Source organism: Halichoerus grypus, chromosome 6, assembly GCF_964656455.1.
Source record: "Halichoerus grypus chromosome 6, mHalGry1.hap1.1, whole genome shotgun sequence".
Classification (NCBI taxonomy): Eukaryota; Metazoa; Chordata; class Mammalia; order Carnivora; family Phocidae; genus Halichoerus; species Halichoerus grypus.
The window spans coordinates 118,134,550-118,148,572 of NC_135717.1; the positions used below are offsets into that span (position 1 = coordinate 118,134,550).

At 54.8% G+C, this 14,023-nt stretch overlaps 1 protein-coding gene across 4 annotated transcripts; it reads left to right on the top strand.

The window, feature by feature from the left end:
- Nucleotides 1-339: 339 nt before the first annotated feature.
- On the top strand, nt 340-3,784 carry SMIM41 (small integral membrane protein 41). 4 transcript variants are annotated; one of them, XM_036096384.2, is made up of 5 exons: nt 340-744; nt 1,415-1,527; nt 2,054-2,218; nt 2,827-3,021; nt 3,248-3,784. In XM_036096384.2, exon 1 carries the CDS (start codon nt 356-358, stop codon nt 632-634), a length of 279 nt encoding a protein of 92 aa, XP_035952277.1. In that variant the 5' UTR covers nt 340-355; the 3' UTR covers nt 635-744; nt 1,415-1,527; nt 2,054-2,218; nt 2,827-3,021; nt 3,248-3,784. The 4 variants fall into 4 exon arrangements, with proteins under 4 accessions (XP_035952277.1, XP_077932124.1, XP_077932123.1 ...); XM_078075998.1 differs by having other exon boundaries at nt 3,279-3,784; XM_078075997.1 differs by having other exon boundaries at nt 2,832-3,021.
- The last annotated feature ends 10,239 nt before the right edge of the window (nt 3,785-14,023 follow it).

A 14,023-nucleotide genomic window follows, 5' to 3' on the forward strand; every position in this document is an offset into this window, starting at 1 on the left:
CACCAGCACCTGGGGTGGGGTCCGGAAGATTTTTTCAGTTCTGAGGGAGGTGCTGTCTCTTGACTTGCTTTGCCACGGGAGAGGGAAAGCCTTGGGGACTGGACTCTGGCTTTGGCTGGTTGGGTGCATGGGCTGGATTCCCACGCGTGGGTGTGGTTGGGACAAGAAGAAATACCCCGGCCCCGGGAGTCTGGGCCATAGTCCCCGCTGGAGGAGCTCTGCGCACAGGGTGGGAGCCAACAGCGGCTGGGATCCGCCCCTCGGGCCCCTCCCCTATGCAGCCGAGGCCCGCCCGCTGGGGCTCCCGCACATCTGGCCCTCCCGCGCACATCTGGGCAGCCAGCCGCGCCGTAGCATGAACGGCTCCCAGGCGGGCGCTGGGGCCCCGGCCACCTGGCTGAGCTCCTGCTGCAACCAGTCGGGGGTGCCGCCGCCGGAGCCCCCCGAGGCGCCGCGCGTCGTGCTGGCGGCGGTGCTGGTCGTGCTGTCGCTGCTCGTGCTCTGCGGGGTCCTGTTCCTGGGCGGCGGCCTCCTCCTCCGCGCCCAGGGCCTCGTGGCGATGCTGGTCCGCGAGCGGCGCGCGTCCCGCGAGGCCGAGCCCGGCGGCGCCAGCGGAGGCGAGGACGACTCCTAGGCGCCCGTGCGCTCGAGGGTCGCGGCCTCCAGGCGGCCCAGGACTTGGCGCCCGACGGCTGCTGCGGAGCAAGGGCGCCGCGTCCTCCACCGAGGCTGGCACCCGCGCAGGTGAGAGCGGGGGGCAGCTCTTCAGCGACTCGGGTTCGCCCTGCACGTCCGCCAGGTGGGCCCTGCGGCTACCCCGGAGGTGCCGGGACCAGAGGGAAGAGGCTGCCATCCTCTCGTGTCTCTCCTGCAGCGGCGCCCCACCCGTGTCCTCTGTGAGGGGGAGGCAGGGCGGATCAGAGGAGGGCTTCTGGAGGGGGCTGCAGTGTACTTTGGAGCCCCTCCCTGCCCGTACCCGACTCCAGCTTTGCCCCAGCCCCACCCTGAGCTAAGGCCCAGCTCAGCCGTGGCCCAGCATGGCCCATGCCTCTGGGAGGCTAAAGGAGACTGCCACAGAAACTTCCACAACCCGGCCTTCGGCTTCTGCTTCCTCCTCTCCTTCCTGAAGCCTTGTCCCCAGACAGGGATCTGAGTAAGATTCCTCACTGTGGCCTCCCTTTGGAGGCAGAGATGGGAGTGTGGGTCCTGTTTTATGGCAGAGCCAGGGGCCTGGGTGACTCTGGGGGATGGGGAGGTGTGGCGGGGTCCCCCCTCCCCCAGACCCTGTTCTGGTGTGTGTGGGGGGGGGTGGGCAGGTGTGGCCCAGAGCACTGAGCTTTGCGGTATGTGTGGGGAAGGTGGTGGATGGCAAGGTTCCTGACAGCTGGGGGGCCTCATGAGCACATTGCTGTAGGAAGCCGGGGCTGAGGATTCCCAGCTGTGGGGGCTCCATCTGGCTCTCCTGTCTCTGACTCTCCAAGGACAAGAACCATCTGGAGGGAAGGGCCTGGGTGGCCTAAAGACAAGGTAATTCCAGGCCAAGGCCACCTTGTGGGGAGCCACAGGGGTTGGGCAGGGAAGCCTTCACTGTCTCCTCTGCTCAGTGTTGTACCTGTGGGCTCCCGGGAGGTTTCTGTGGGGCTCTTCTTCGGGGGTGCCTCTGACCTGTTGCTTGCCAAGGGCAGAGGCAGGGTCCCAGCTTCCCTCTGAGAAGGGAGTCAGTGCATGTGAGGGGAGGCTGGGGAGCGGAAGGTGGCGGCGTGGGCGGGGTGCGGCTGAGCAGCTGCGAAGCTGACAACGTGTGATCCCTGCACAGAGCAGCCCAGGATTTAGCACTAATCCCAGGCAGTTGTACCACGCTGGCCTTGCTGAGCTGTGGACTTCTCACCTCACAGATGCCCCTTCAGAGAGAGGGCTGGCCAGGGCGGTGAGGGGCGTGAGCGTGTGACTGCTTCTGGCGTCAGGGCAGCGGGCCAGACCTGGGGCCCCGGGCCACCTCCCTTTGTGGCGTGCCAGGCGAGGGGTGAGAATGCCCTCTTTTTATTGTATCCAGGTGCCTTCGCCCCCTTGCCTGATAACATTCTGCTGTTTTTCGACCCTTTCTCCGCCCTGTGCTCCTCTCTCCTGCCCCAACCCGGATAGAGGAATTTCCATATCCACTGTGAACCCTTCATCTTGCAAATGGAGGCGTTCAGAGAGAAGAAAGTGACATGCTCCAGTGAGTGACAGAGCGGAACGAAGCCTGAGGCTCCTGATTCCGAGCTCAGGGGGTGGGGGCGTCCCTGAGCGAGAAGGCTCCTCCTTGGGTCGTTCCTCTTGCTCTGTCCTTGATTTCCCGCCACTCTTGGAGATGCCGATGCAAAATACGACCTCTCTCCGTGAAAGAATGAACCGTCACATACACATCCCTATTTGGCCTATGGAATCTGGGACTGGAACCCCAGGCCCCCATGTTACTGCCTCCCTCCTGACCCTTCTTCCCCAGCGGCCTTGTTAGATTGCCTTTTATTGCTGGCTACAGGCTTCCAGCCGCTGGTAGCTGTTCTCCAGCCAGCAGGGCTCAGCTTTCCTCTGGCTTGAACCTGAGGGTGGGGGTGGGCTCACACGGTATCTATGGAAGACACTCCAAGGGGACGGAGGAGAGGGATCAGAGGTGAGGGTGATGACTTTGGATTGGCGTTTGGATTCAAGTCTGGGTGGTGGTAGGGGTGTAGAGAGATCTGGTAGAGGGAAGGGCGGTGTCCCCAGCGTCATGTGTCTGCGGGGGGCCGAGGGGGTAGGCAAAGGCTTTCTTTATCCAACTTCCTGCCTCTGCTGTCCCTTCAGCTCAGTGCTGGGAGAGCCCCGCCGTGGCCTGTGCCGGGGACCTCGATGTTCCTGGGGGAAGATACTGGGATGTTTGCTGTGGAACTCTGACCCTGGCCAAGGCTGTCTGACTAAGTGAGGAGGAAGAAGATTTAGAGAATTGGCGAACGAGTGCTGCTGTCTTCCCATCTCTCAGGCCGCAGCTTGGAGTGACAGGTGTGTGGGGGTGTGTGGTCTGAGGGCCATGGAGTAAGGCTGGGCATCTGGACCCCCAGCAGGCTCCATTAGCCTGCACTGTCCCTGAGGGAAAGGCTGGGGCCACAGATGGGTGATCTTGCCTTAACCTTCCTGTGGCCCGTGAGTTTCACTGTGAGCTGGAAAGGGCTGTTGGGGGTTGATCCAGTCCATTCCTCAGCGAAGATGGGGGGGCTCTCTGTTACAGATTCTTGAGCCTCGTGTGGTCTGTCTCCCAGGGTGCTTTGCCACCAGCCTGCAGCACCGGGCAACGCCTGCTACCTTTGATCCCTGAGCGGTGCAGACCAGACTGGGAGAAAGCTGGCTTGTGGTGAGGCCTCCACCTGCGATCCTTGCACTCAGCCCTGCCTCTTGTTTGCTCAGTCCGTTCAGCCTCCTGCAATACCCGTGGACGTGGGGCTGGGAGGTCAGCGCTCCAGGGATGAGCGAGCCCCCTGAGCAGCTGCTGCATGTCCGGGGCGCCGGAGTGCACGTACACCCTGGGTGCTCAATGCGGCAGATGCTGGCTCCGCCCCCTGACTTGCAGGCCTCCGACGACAGGAGTGTAGCCCCTGTCCCATCTCTGATACCTGTGTCAGACCACACTGGCTGCTGTGGTCTGACAGGCCAGTGACCCGTCCCTGCTGAGGGCCGTGGGTCAGTGTCGTCCCTTTGGAGATCTTGGGTGCCCCAGCAATGCCCTATCACTTCCTGTGGCTTGTTATTAAATACGTTGGTAATGCAAGTCTGGGGTGTACAGTCTATGTTTTCAGCTCTAGACTCTTGGCATTAGTGGTACCCTGCTCCCACCCTCCCTCCAGTTTGAACTGTTTCTAGCTGATCCTGAAAGAGCAACCCCAGCCAGGGCCCCTCTGCCCTGGCCTCTCCTCAGTGGTGGCTATTCCCCTCCCACCCCCAGAGCCAAATCTTTCCAAGGGTGGGTAGGAGGTGGGGCCGACAGTGACGTTCATGCCGGCAGTCGGTTGCCCCCCAGTGGCCAGTGTGGGCCAGAACACCACTTCCTTCACCTGCTGTTCTGGGGTCTAATCACAGTCCAGCCTTAACCCGAGGTGCTTTGAAATGAGAGTGGATTTTGTGAGCGTGTGCACTGAATTCTAGGTGGTAAACCATCCTGAGCCTCCGTCTCTTCATCTATAAAATAGGGGCAACAGTGTCCTTGTGAGGATCAAACAGGCAATGTGCTTGTCTGTAGATAAAAGGTTTTCTACACTGTAATTACCACGTGATGTTATTTTTCTCCCCCACTGAACCCGACCATTCCCAGAGAAGAGGTGTAGAACCACCCACCCTGTTTCTGGGAACACTTGATTTATTCATCTTTTCCATGAGTATTTACCGAGTGACTGCTCTGTGCCAGGCAGGCTCTGGGACCTGGGGATGAGGTGAATGCCACAGAGCCCTTGCCCTGGAGGAGCTCACAGTCCGGTAAAGAGCAGTGCTCACAAAACTGAAGTTAACATAGACAATAAGTCGTGCCCAGTGTCAACAGAGCCAAGAGCAGAGAGTGACCTGCTCCTAGAGAAGGGGGTGTACTGAATGGGCACTCACAAGGCGAGGAAGGGGAAGAAGAACATTCTGGGCAGAGGTGCGGAGGGTGTGGGGCGGGGGGTGCCCTGCGAGCAGGGTAGGTAGAGCATAGCGTGAGACCAGAGGGGTGGCAGCTGGAGAGGAGTGGAATTTACCCTGGGGTAGTGAGGTATCTAGAGGGTTTCAAGCTGTGAAGTGACATGGTTAAGATCTGGATCTTAGGGGATTGGGAGGGAAGTTGGTGGGTGGGAGCAGGCTGGACAGCAAGGAGGCTGTGATCAAAACCCGGCAGAGTCAGGGTGCCTGGGGGCTCAGTTATTTAAACGTCTGCCTTCAGCTCTGGTCATGATCTCAGGGTCCTGGGGGTGGGGGAGCCTGCTTCTCCCTCTCCCTTTGCTGCTCCCCCTGCTTGTGCTCTCTCTTTCTCTCTGTCAAATAAATAAATGAAATCTAAAAAAACAAAAAACAAAAAAAGCCCCTAAAGCTGGCAAAGTCATAGTGGCCTGGACGAGGGTGGAAAGTAAGGGGACAAATCCAAGTGATATTCAGGGTTCAGCCTTTGGTCATGAGTTGGATGTGGGAGCTGAGGGAGGAGGAGGGAAGGACCTAGTTCCTGCTCTGAATTACTGAGTTGTGGGGAGATGCCTGCCACCCACCCAGGTGACATGTTATCAGTTAGGACTTTTGGGGTCTGAATTTACCGGAAACCCAAAGGATATTTGGCTTGAGCAGAGGGAGTTGGCCCATGGAACTGAAAAGCCCAGGGGTAGCTCTGGCCTCAGGCCTACTGTGACTCAGGTCTCAGCTGATGAGAGCGGCCTTGGTTTCTCTTCCTTCCAGGGCTTGGTCTGCTCACTGCTGTCAGCCTCTGGCAGGGGCGTCTAGTGGTCCGAGCAGGGACTTGGAATCACACAGCTGGATTTGTACCCTGGCCCCACATGCACTAGCAGTGTGATCTGGGCAACGCGCTTCATCCCTCGGTGGCTTGATTCCCTCCTCTTTAGGGCGGTGAAAGGCAGGGCCTATCTTGTGCCTTGTTTTGTTAGGATGGATGAGATTCACACATGTAGGGTGCCTGGCACAGAGCAAATGCACAGTTAGTGTTCATGTTGTTAGTCTCAGCCTCCACGTGAGGCCGGATGTGGCTTTATGGTCAAATCTGTCAGGAAAGAGAGGGGTCATCTCTCAGGTCAGTCAGCCCAAACCTCTGGAGCAGCTGAGACTGGGCCTGTTTGACTCTGTACTCACCCTGAAGTACTGTGCTTCGAGGATAGAATGTTCTAGGCCTCAGTCACATGCTTGACTCCTGTGGCTCCCGCCCCCTCCCTCCTCCTCACAGCCCCCCTCCCCCAGCCCCACTCCCCACCCCAGCTTCAGCACAGGACCCAAAAGAAGGGGATGTCTCCTCACCAAATCTAGGCCTATTTCAGTCCTGGGGTGAACAGAGGCTGGGTGGCCATAAACCAACTCATGGCTGCTGCAGATATGGGCCACAGGCAGAGGGGAGGGCTGATGAGTCCAGTTCTGGTGTGTTGAATTTGAGGGGATGCTGTCGGGTGGACTATTGGTGTATGGGGCTGGGGCTCCACAGAGAGAGTTCTGGACCATGTTGCTAGGGCCAGAACACAGAGCTGTGGGAAGGGGTCAGGTTCGGTGGGGTCGTTGGGGAGAAGTGGGAGGAGACTGAGCTTGCCACCTTGCAAGACACCACTTAAAGGCAAGGCAGAAGAGGGGCTGGTGAGGAGGCAGAGGACGAGGATCCAGGGAGGTGGGTGGGGAGCCGGGGAGCGGGCTATCTTGGCAGTCAGGGAAGAAAAAATTTGGGAACCGAGTGGGTGGCCAGGAGCATCCGTGCCCCAGCAGTTGTTGTGTGCTGGGGAGAGGCCTCAGCCGGAGCCCTTGCCGCGAGCGAGTGGGGAAGGCTTCTCCCTACCACACAGCCGACCCGAGCTCCCCTGCTACTACCCTCCCTCCGCCTCGGAGCCCTCATTCAGAAGAAAGCCAGGGAACCCACTGTGGGGAGGGATCAGGTTTATTTGTTTTTATAGCACCCTTCCTTGTACTGTGTGAATGCTTACCACACACGTCTTGCCTAGGCAAAATAAAACAATACAAAACACTCACAATGGAACCCCATCCTAGTCCATGGCCACTGGGCTTCCCTTCGAGGGCATAGCAGACAGACTTCTGTGAGTCCCGCTTCCTGCCAGGAGAGCTGAGGCTTCAGCCACACCCCCACCCCTGTGAGTCCTCTGTCTGCCTGGACGTGGCTTAGAACGACTCTGTCTCTGAGACCCCGACTTCAGATGCCGCTGTGCTTTATGGTCACACCTTCTGTGCCTTCAACCTGCACATTCAAACGTCTTCAAGATGCTCCATCGACCCCACCCTCTACTTCCTCCTTATTCCAGTCCCACCCATCCCCCACTTCCTGCCCCTCCAGTTTCCAGTCCATGAGCATTACCTCAATCCCGCTCTTGCCCATTTCCCGACTCCACTCCTCCCATGGAGCCCTTCCGGTAGAACCTCAGCCCCGCAGGGATGCAGCTCTCTGTTCTCTGAACTTACACTTGACTGCAGACTGCCTCCAGAGACCACCACAGCCCCGGGCAAACTGATGGCGCCAAGAATGGCCACCCAGTGGACCCTTGCCATGCCTGGCCCTCGCTCCAGCTGGCTCTGTCTCCCAGCTGAATTAGGGCAAATCTTCCCCTCTCTCAGACCCTGCCCTCTCTCCTCCCCTGCGCTCTGCTCGGATGTCCTCAACTCCGGCTTCTCACGGAACAGAGGCGCTAGCAGACAATGCTGCCTCTGCTTCTGTCCCCAGATCTGCAGCGCACCTGCTGGGAGCCAGGGGCTTTCTGGGGCCCTGCCCCCGCCCCGCGCTGAGGGGGCGCTCCTGCCTCTGCGCCCCTCCCACCCGGCCGCCCGGTGCTGCTGATGGTCCTCCTCTGCTCCACCGCTCTTTCTCTGCTGGCTCTGGCTCCGAAACACACTCAGGTTTCTTCCAGCTTAAAATAGCCCTCCTCTGCACCCAGGGCTCCTTCACTTACTGCCCTGCCTCGCACTTCGTCTTTGTAGCCAAACTTCTCCAAAGAGGTGGCCCACACTTGCACCCGTGTCCTGGCCTCCTGCGCACCCCTCCCTCTTCTGAAGATCACCAACCCCTGAGTTCTTCTTCTTTTTTTTTTTTTTTTTAAGATTTTACTTATTTATTTGACAGAGCGAGACACAGCGAGAGAGGGAACACAAGCAGGGGGAGTGGGAGAGGGGGAAGCAGGCTTCCCGCTGAGCAGGGAGCCTGATGCAGGGCTCGATCCCAGGACCCTGGGATCAGGGCCTGAGCAGAAGGCAGACGCTTAACGACTAAGCCACCCAGGCGCCCCCAACCAACCCCTGGGTTTTTATCTCCGCTGCCCTCCTGGCCACTCCTGCAGCTGCTGCCCCCTCCCTCCTCCTCACAGCCCCCCTCCCCCAGCCCCACCCCCCATCCCAGCTTCAGCAAGAAGCTCCGGGCCTTGGAGAGGGGAGGCTGTGACTGTCAGCGCCCCCTGGGTCTGCCACTTACTCGGTAATGAAAATCCTCTCTCTCATGAGTAAAATTGAATAATGCTAATACCCACTTTGGGAAGCTCCCAGGTTATGAGATTATGTGGCCCCAGCATGTGGGAGCACTGGCCTGGGTTGAGTCCAGGCCCTCAGCCCCGAGCTGCGTGGCCCTGGGAGCATCTTGCTTGGCCCCTGTCCTGTCTCGCCGCTCTCCAAGAGTCCTGTACCAGCCCCTCCTCTTTCCCTTCCCAGCCTTGCCTGCCGGGTTCCTCAGGACTCTGTCCTTGGCCTTCCTCTTACCCTGCCCTCTTGCCTGGGGTGCTCCCCCCCACCTTCTGGAGTTTAAATTGCCACCTCTTGGCCATGACTCTGAAATGTCAGCCGGCTTCGTTGTCATGGGGCGTGGCGTTCTCCTGTGTGTCCCCGTTTCCAAATGTCTTTCTTCTTATAAAGACACCAGTCATATTGGATTAGGGGCCCACCCTATTCCAGTATGACCTCGTTTTAATTTAACTAACTACGTCTGCAATGACCCTGTTTCCTAATAAGTTCACATTCTGGCACTGGGGGTTAAGACTGCAACATTTTTTAAAAATAGATACGTATATATTTTAAAGATTTTATTCATTTATTTGAGAGAGAGAGCTAGCAGGGGGAGGAGCAGAGGGAGAGGGAGAGGGAGAGGGACAAGCAGACTCTGCGCTGAGCTTGCAGCCCAATGCGGGGCTCGATCCCATGACCCTGAGATATGACCTGAGTTGAAATCAAGAGTCAGACTCTCAACCAACTGAGCCACCTAGTCGCCTCAACACATCGTTTTTGATGGGGGAACACAATTCAACCCATACCAGATGGTACTAAGTGCTATGGAGAAAAACAAAATAGGGAGAATGCACGCACAGCGTGGGGGAAAGGTTGAAATTTTAAGTTGGGGTCGTCAGGGAAGATGTCATTGAGAAGGTGACATTTGACCAAATACCTGAGTGAGAGAATCAGTAGAGATACATGGGGAGAGAGCGCTCTGGGCAGCAGACAGCAAGTGCCGAGCCCCTGAGGAAGGAGCACAGCTGTGTGGTTAAACACGGCAAGGAGGCCCAGGGAGTGGGGGTGCCATGACCGGACTGTGGAGGCCCCAGCCTCCCTACCCTTCGCAGGGAGGAGGAGTAAGAGGCTGCAGCCGAAACAGGTTTTCCACAGAGAGCCAGAAAATGTACCTCGCTTCTATGTTTTCTTAGAAAGCCCTGAAGAGGGGCGCCTGGGTGGCTCAGTCGTTAAGCGTCTGCCTTCGGCTCAGGTCATGATCCTGGGGTCCTGGGATCGAGCCCCGCATCAGGCTCCCTGCTCGTGGGAAGCCTGCTTCTCCCTCTCCCACTCCCCCTGCTTGTGTTCCCTCTCTCGCTGTGTCTCTCTCTGTCAAATAAATAAATAAAATCTTAAAAAAAAAAAAAAAAGCCCTGAAGAATGTGCTCTACTCAAACTGAAGGGTAACCCAGAAATGATGGCCATGCAGCCTTGTCACACTCTGGGGGAGAGGGAAACCTGGGCACCATCTCCTGAGCTCTCAGGCCTGGGAGCCTGTGTTCTCCTCAGCCAATGGCTGAGCCAATGGCCAGCGAGTGGGACAGTTTCCTCTTGAATCCTATTCCTGTCCCTGGCTGCCACCCTCCCCTGGCCTGGAACACACTGAACTTCTCTAAAGGCCGGAGATGTATTTTCGTGAAGGATCAGGTTGGGATTCCAAAGCTGTGCAGGGGACTTGATGCAACTACCTCACTCTCTTGCCTCACTCAAAGGCGGCCTCTGGGGGTGTCCTCAGCCTGGGCCTCTGCTGTTTCCACAGGGGGAGGTTGCAACCCCAGCTCCATTTCTCAACCCGGGTCTTTCTCCTTCTGAGCAACTTGGGCTCCTCCACCCTGAGAGCTGCTCTTCACGTGCAGCAGAGAGTCTATGTCCTTCCTATTTTCATAACTTTGAACCCCTTCCTTGCAAAACAACAACCTGGCTAAAGGCAAAGATCTGCCTCCTTCTCAGACTGGTTTTCATGATAAGAGCCACCATATTAGCTGGAAACTTCTCTGCCTGAGCCATCTGCTCAAATGTCAGCTCCATTAGGATAGGGATTTTTGCTGTTTTGTTCACTGAATATAGAGGGCCGTTAGGAAATTTATTTTTGAACAAATGGCATCGTCTCTTAAATTCCTTCTTTAATCACAGGGTGGGGAGGAGGGAGAAACTATAAACTCATCATAGCCCCTTAGTTTACTCAAGCAAAAAAATGTGTTAACTCCCAGAAATGAGCTAGAACCTAAGCGAGGCACACGGGAGTTGCTCGTATGATATGCTGCTGGCAGGAACGGAAGCTTTGGAGAAATGACAGCAAAATTTAAGGGGGGCAGTTGGTAGATTTCCAGATATTGTCATGTTCACCTTTGGATTTAGCAATAGTAAATCAATGAACAATGAAGTTTTTTTTTTTTTTTAAAGATTTTATTTATTCATTTGCAACAGAGAGAGCACAGCACAAGTTGGGGGAGGGCCAGAGGGAGAGGGAGAAGCAGACTCCGAGGGGCCCGACATGGGGCTCTGTCCCAGAACCCGAGCCGAAGGCAGATGCCTAACCGATTGAGCCCTAACCCAGGCACCCTGAACAATGAAGTTTTGGGAGGAACTCTAACTCCAGAATGTTTTCAACACCGTGAGTTCTTTAGAATCTACTCTTCAGGGGTTTGCAAAAAAGATCAGCACATTTTTCGCAGGTGCAAGCTGGGTGGAGAGGGGCAGAGCTGGGCGACTGGCTGAAGATTGGAGCAGCACGCTTTAGAACTCGGGGTGGGGGTGCATGGGGGGGTGGGCAAGGGAGGTGTTCCAGAAGTTGCGGAAACAGTGGAAGCAGAACCAGTCACTTCAAACACATAGGCGGCTGGTGAATGGGACAGTTTGCTGCCTGTTGGTTCCCAATTTTGAATATATCTTCTTGTTTAAAATTTCTTCATCAGATACCAAATGTTACAGGAATTGTAGGTGAAATGAACTAATTGATGAATATTTCAAAACCATTTGGCAGAAAGCGGGGGATGATGTGCCGCTTCCCCTCCTGCAGTGGCTAAGGTGGTGTTTCTTAAAGTGGGTTCCATGCCCGCTCTAGCCTCAAGGGCCTTGAATGGGTGGCACTTGAAAAAAAGGGTTCCGTGGTCTAATCAATTTGGGGCTTATTGTGTTAAGCAAAGTTAAATAGGCTTCTTTACTATGCTTCTTTTTAAGAGGCGTTACTATGCCAATGTGATGGTGGGTCTGAGAGAGGCACAGAGGATTTCCAAGTAGATGTGACCAAATAATTCTTTTTTCCCCCTTTGTCCTCTTTTTTTTTTTTTTCTTTTCTTTTTAAGGAGTATCTCATGGGACACCACCGTTCCAACAATATACTTTGGGAAACATCATTTAAAATCTTCCTTTTAGAAGAGAAGAAAAATTCTGGAAAAAATTAGATCACACTACTTCAGATAGTGCATTTCCCTTACTTTGTCAGAACAACAGTATAAAATTAATTTTCCTTCCAAGGACTGTAATGCCACATTACTAAATTTAAATCCACTTTTTCCCCAAAGAGTGTTTTAAAAAACACATTTCGGAACTACTCCTTATGTGAAACAAACCTCTACAGGGAGCAATGGCCAAATATGTTCAAGAATTTTATACAGGAAGTAAATGCAATCCCAGAACTTCAATTTTGCCACAACTATTTTACCCAAAGTTGACTGTACTTTGTGGTTCCTGCAACACCATAGATCTTGGCTGGTTTTCCTTCAGCGTGGTTGTCTCAAAGAAAGTCCATTCCTTGAAGAGCTGTTTTGTTTGCTTCGTTTGACCAAGCTCCAGAGCAGGTCAGCCACCATGTTGCTGAAGGTGGACTGACCCGGATACTGGGGTCAGTGGCCTGGGCTGTTGGCTGAGGTGTGGGGACCCGGGGCGGGCTCTGGGGAAGCCCGAAGGCCTGACATACTCTGTGGAGAAGTTGGCTTCATTGGCTGAGAGATCGGGAATGTTTTACTGGACTAATCTGAGCTTACCTTGCTACGTTTTATCATATTATCCATTCTGAACTTTAATTTCTGAGTCGTAACTCTGGCTGCCGTGGTTATGGCTGGAGATTGTCATGTTGGTTCTGTTGCTGTGCCGAAATAATGGAAATTAACAGGTTCTTTGTGGAACTCTTTTATTATTAAAAAGTAAGTAATTTGGGGGAAGAATTCAACTTGAAAATTTCTCACAAAACATTTTCTTTGTTGAGTTCAGTTTCACTCAGAGAGGGCCCTCTGCCCTAGCACATCCTGTTAGCTTGGGCCTTGCCCTCCCTGGAGTACTCACTGATCATACCCTGCCTTGTCCCCACTCTCTTTTCCCTGCCTCATCTTGCCCAGCCCGGGTCTGTAACTGCTGTTTCAATTTTCTACTGCCGCATGACACACTACCCCAAACTGTAGTGGCCCGAAACGACCACCACCATTGGTTTGTCATCTGTTCATGATTCTAAATTTTCTACAGGGCTCCGAGAGGGGTGGTGGGCAGCTGCCCTGCTTTCACTCCCATGACTGGTGCCCCAGTTGGGGGGAGGGGGCTGGAAGATGCAGGGCACTTTTCTCTCCTCTTGAGCTGTCATTGTGTCATCTAGCCTGAGCTTCTTGACGTGGTGCTGGGTCCCAAGAAGTTTCTTGGTGTCACCTCTGCTGCATTTGGTCAAAGCAAGTCACAAAGTCAGCCCAGATTCTGGGGAGGACATAGATGGTGCTTCTTGATGACAGAAGTGGGCAAGTCATATTGTAAAGGGGCTGGAGGCTGGAGGGCGAAGTGTTGTCATGAGTCTCTTTTGAAACAATCTACCACAGCTGCCAAATATTCTTTCAGGGGTGATCAAATATAGTGCGTCCACGGGGCTAGGCGGGAAAGGTAGGGTGCCCTTCTAAGGGAGGGGCCGCTAGGCAGCTGATGACTTGCAGGAGGGAATTCAGATTTTCATATAAATTTTACTGATGTTAAAATGTAGTTTCCATTAGAAAAACCCGTGAGCCGATCCAAACTTCCATGTCTGACCTAACCTGGCCCATGGGCTGCCAGTTTGTGAGCACTAGTGATTGATAAATCGTTCTCCAGCTTTGACCCTCTCCTGAGCCCCGGAGCCACGTACAGAACTCCCCACCAGACGCCTCCGCCTGGATGTCCCAAAGCAAGTCAGTTTCCCCACTCATCATCTCCACACGGGCCAGGTTCCTGTTCTCAGTGATGACCCAGCAAGCATCCAGCCACCCAGGTCACCCCGGGAGCCCCCGAGGCTCTCCCTCCCCGCTCCCCACACTTAATTCATCTGGTGACTTTCTTCCTGGTTCTAGTTATTAATCTCTAGCATGCACACTGTCCTCCCCATTTCCTTGCCGCAGTCTTCCCACCCTTATCCTCTCTTACCTGGATCATTTCCACAGGTGGCCCTCCCTCCAAATCCTCTCCCTTCCAGTCCTTCCTCTAGAGCAGTGCTGTCCAATATTGTAGTCACTAGTGATCTGTGGCTATTTATGTATAAATTAATTAAAATTAAATAAAATGGGGATGCCTGGGTGGCTCAGTCAGTTAAGCGTCCGACTCCTGCTTTTGGCTGAGGCTCAGGTCATGATCTCAGGGTCACGAGGTTGAGCCTGGCCTCGGGCTCCATGCTCAACTTGAAATCTGCTTGAGAGTCTTTGCCCTTGCCCCTCCCTCCCCCTCCACTTCTCTCCCCCCACCCTGCTTGTGCTCTCTCTCTATTTAAAATAAAGAAATGAATAAAATATTTAACAAAATTAAATTAAATTAAATGTAAAAATTCTGTTCCTCAGTCTTAGTAGCCGTATTTCAAGTA

Bases quoted from the DNA above. Each gene is read 5' to 3' on its own strand.
- SMIM41 (XM_036096384.2), top strand. From the start codon at position 356: ATGAACGGCTCCCAGGCGGGCGCTGGGGCCCCGGCCACCTGGCTGAGC.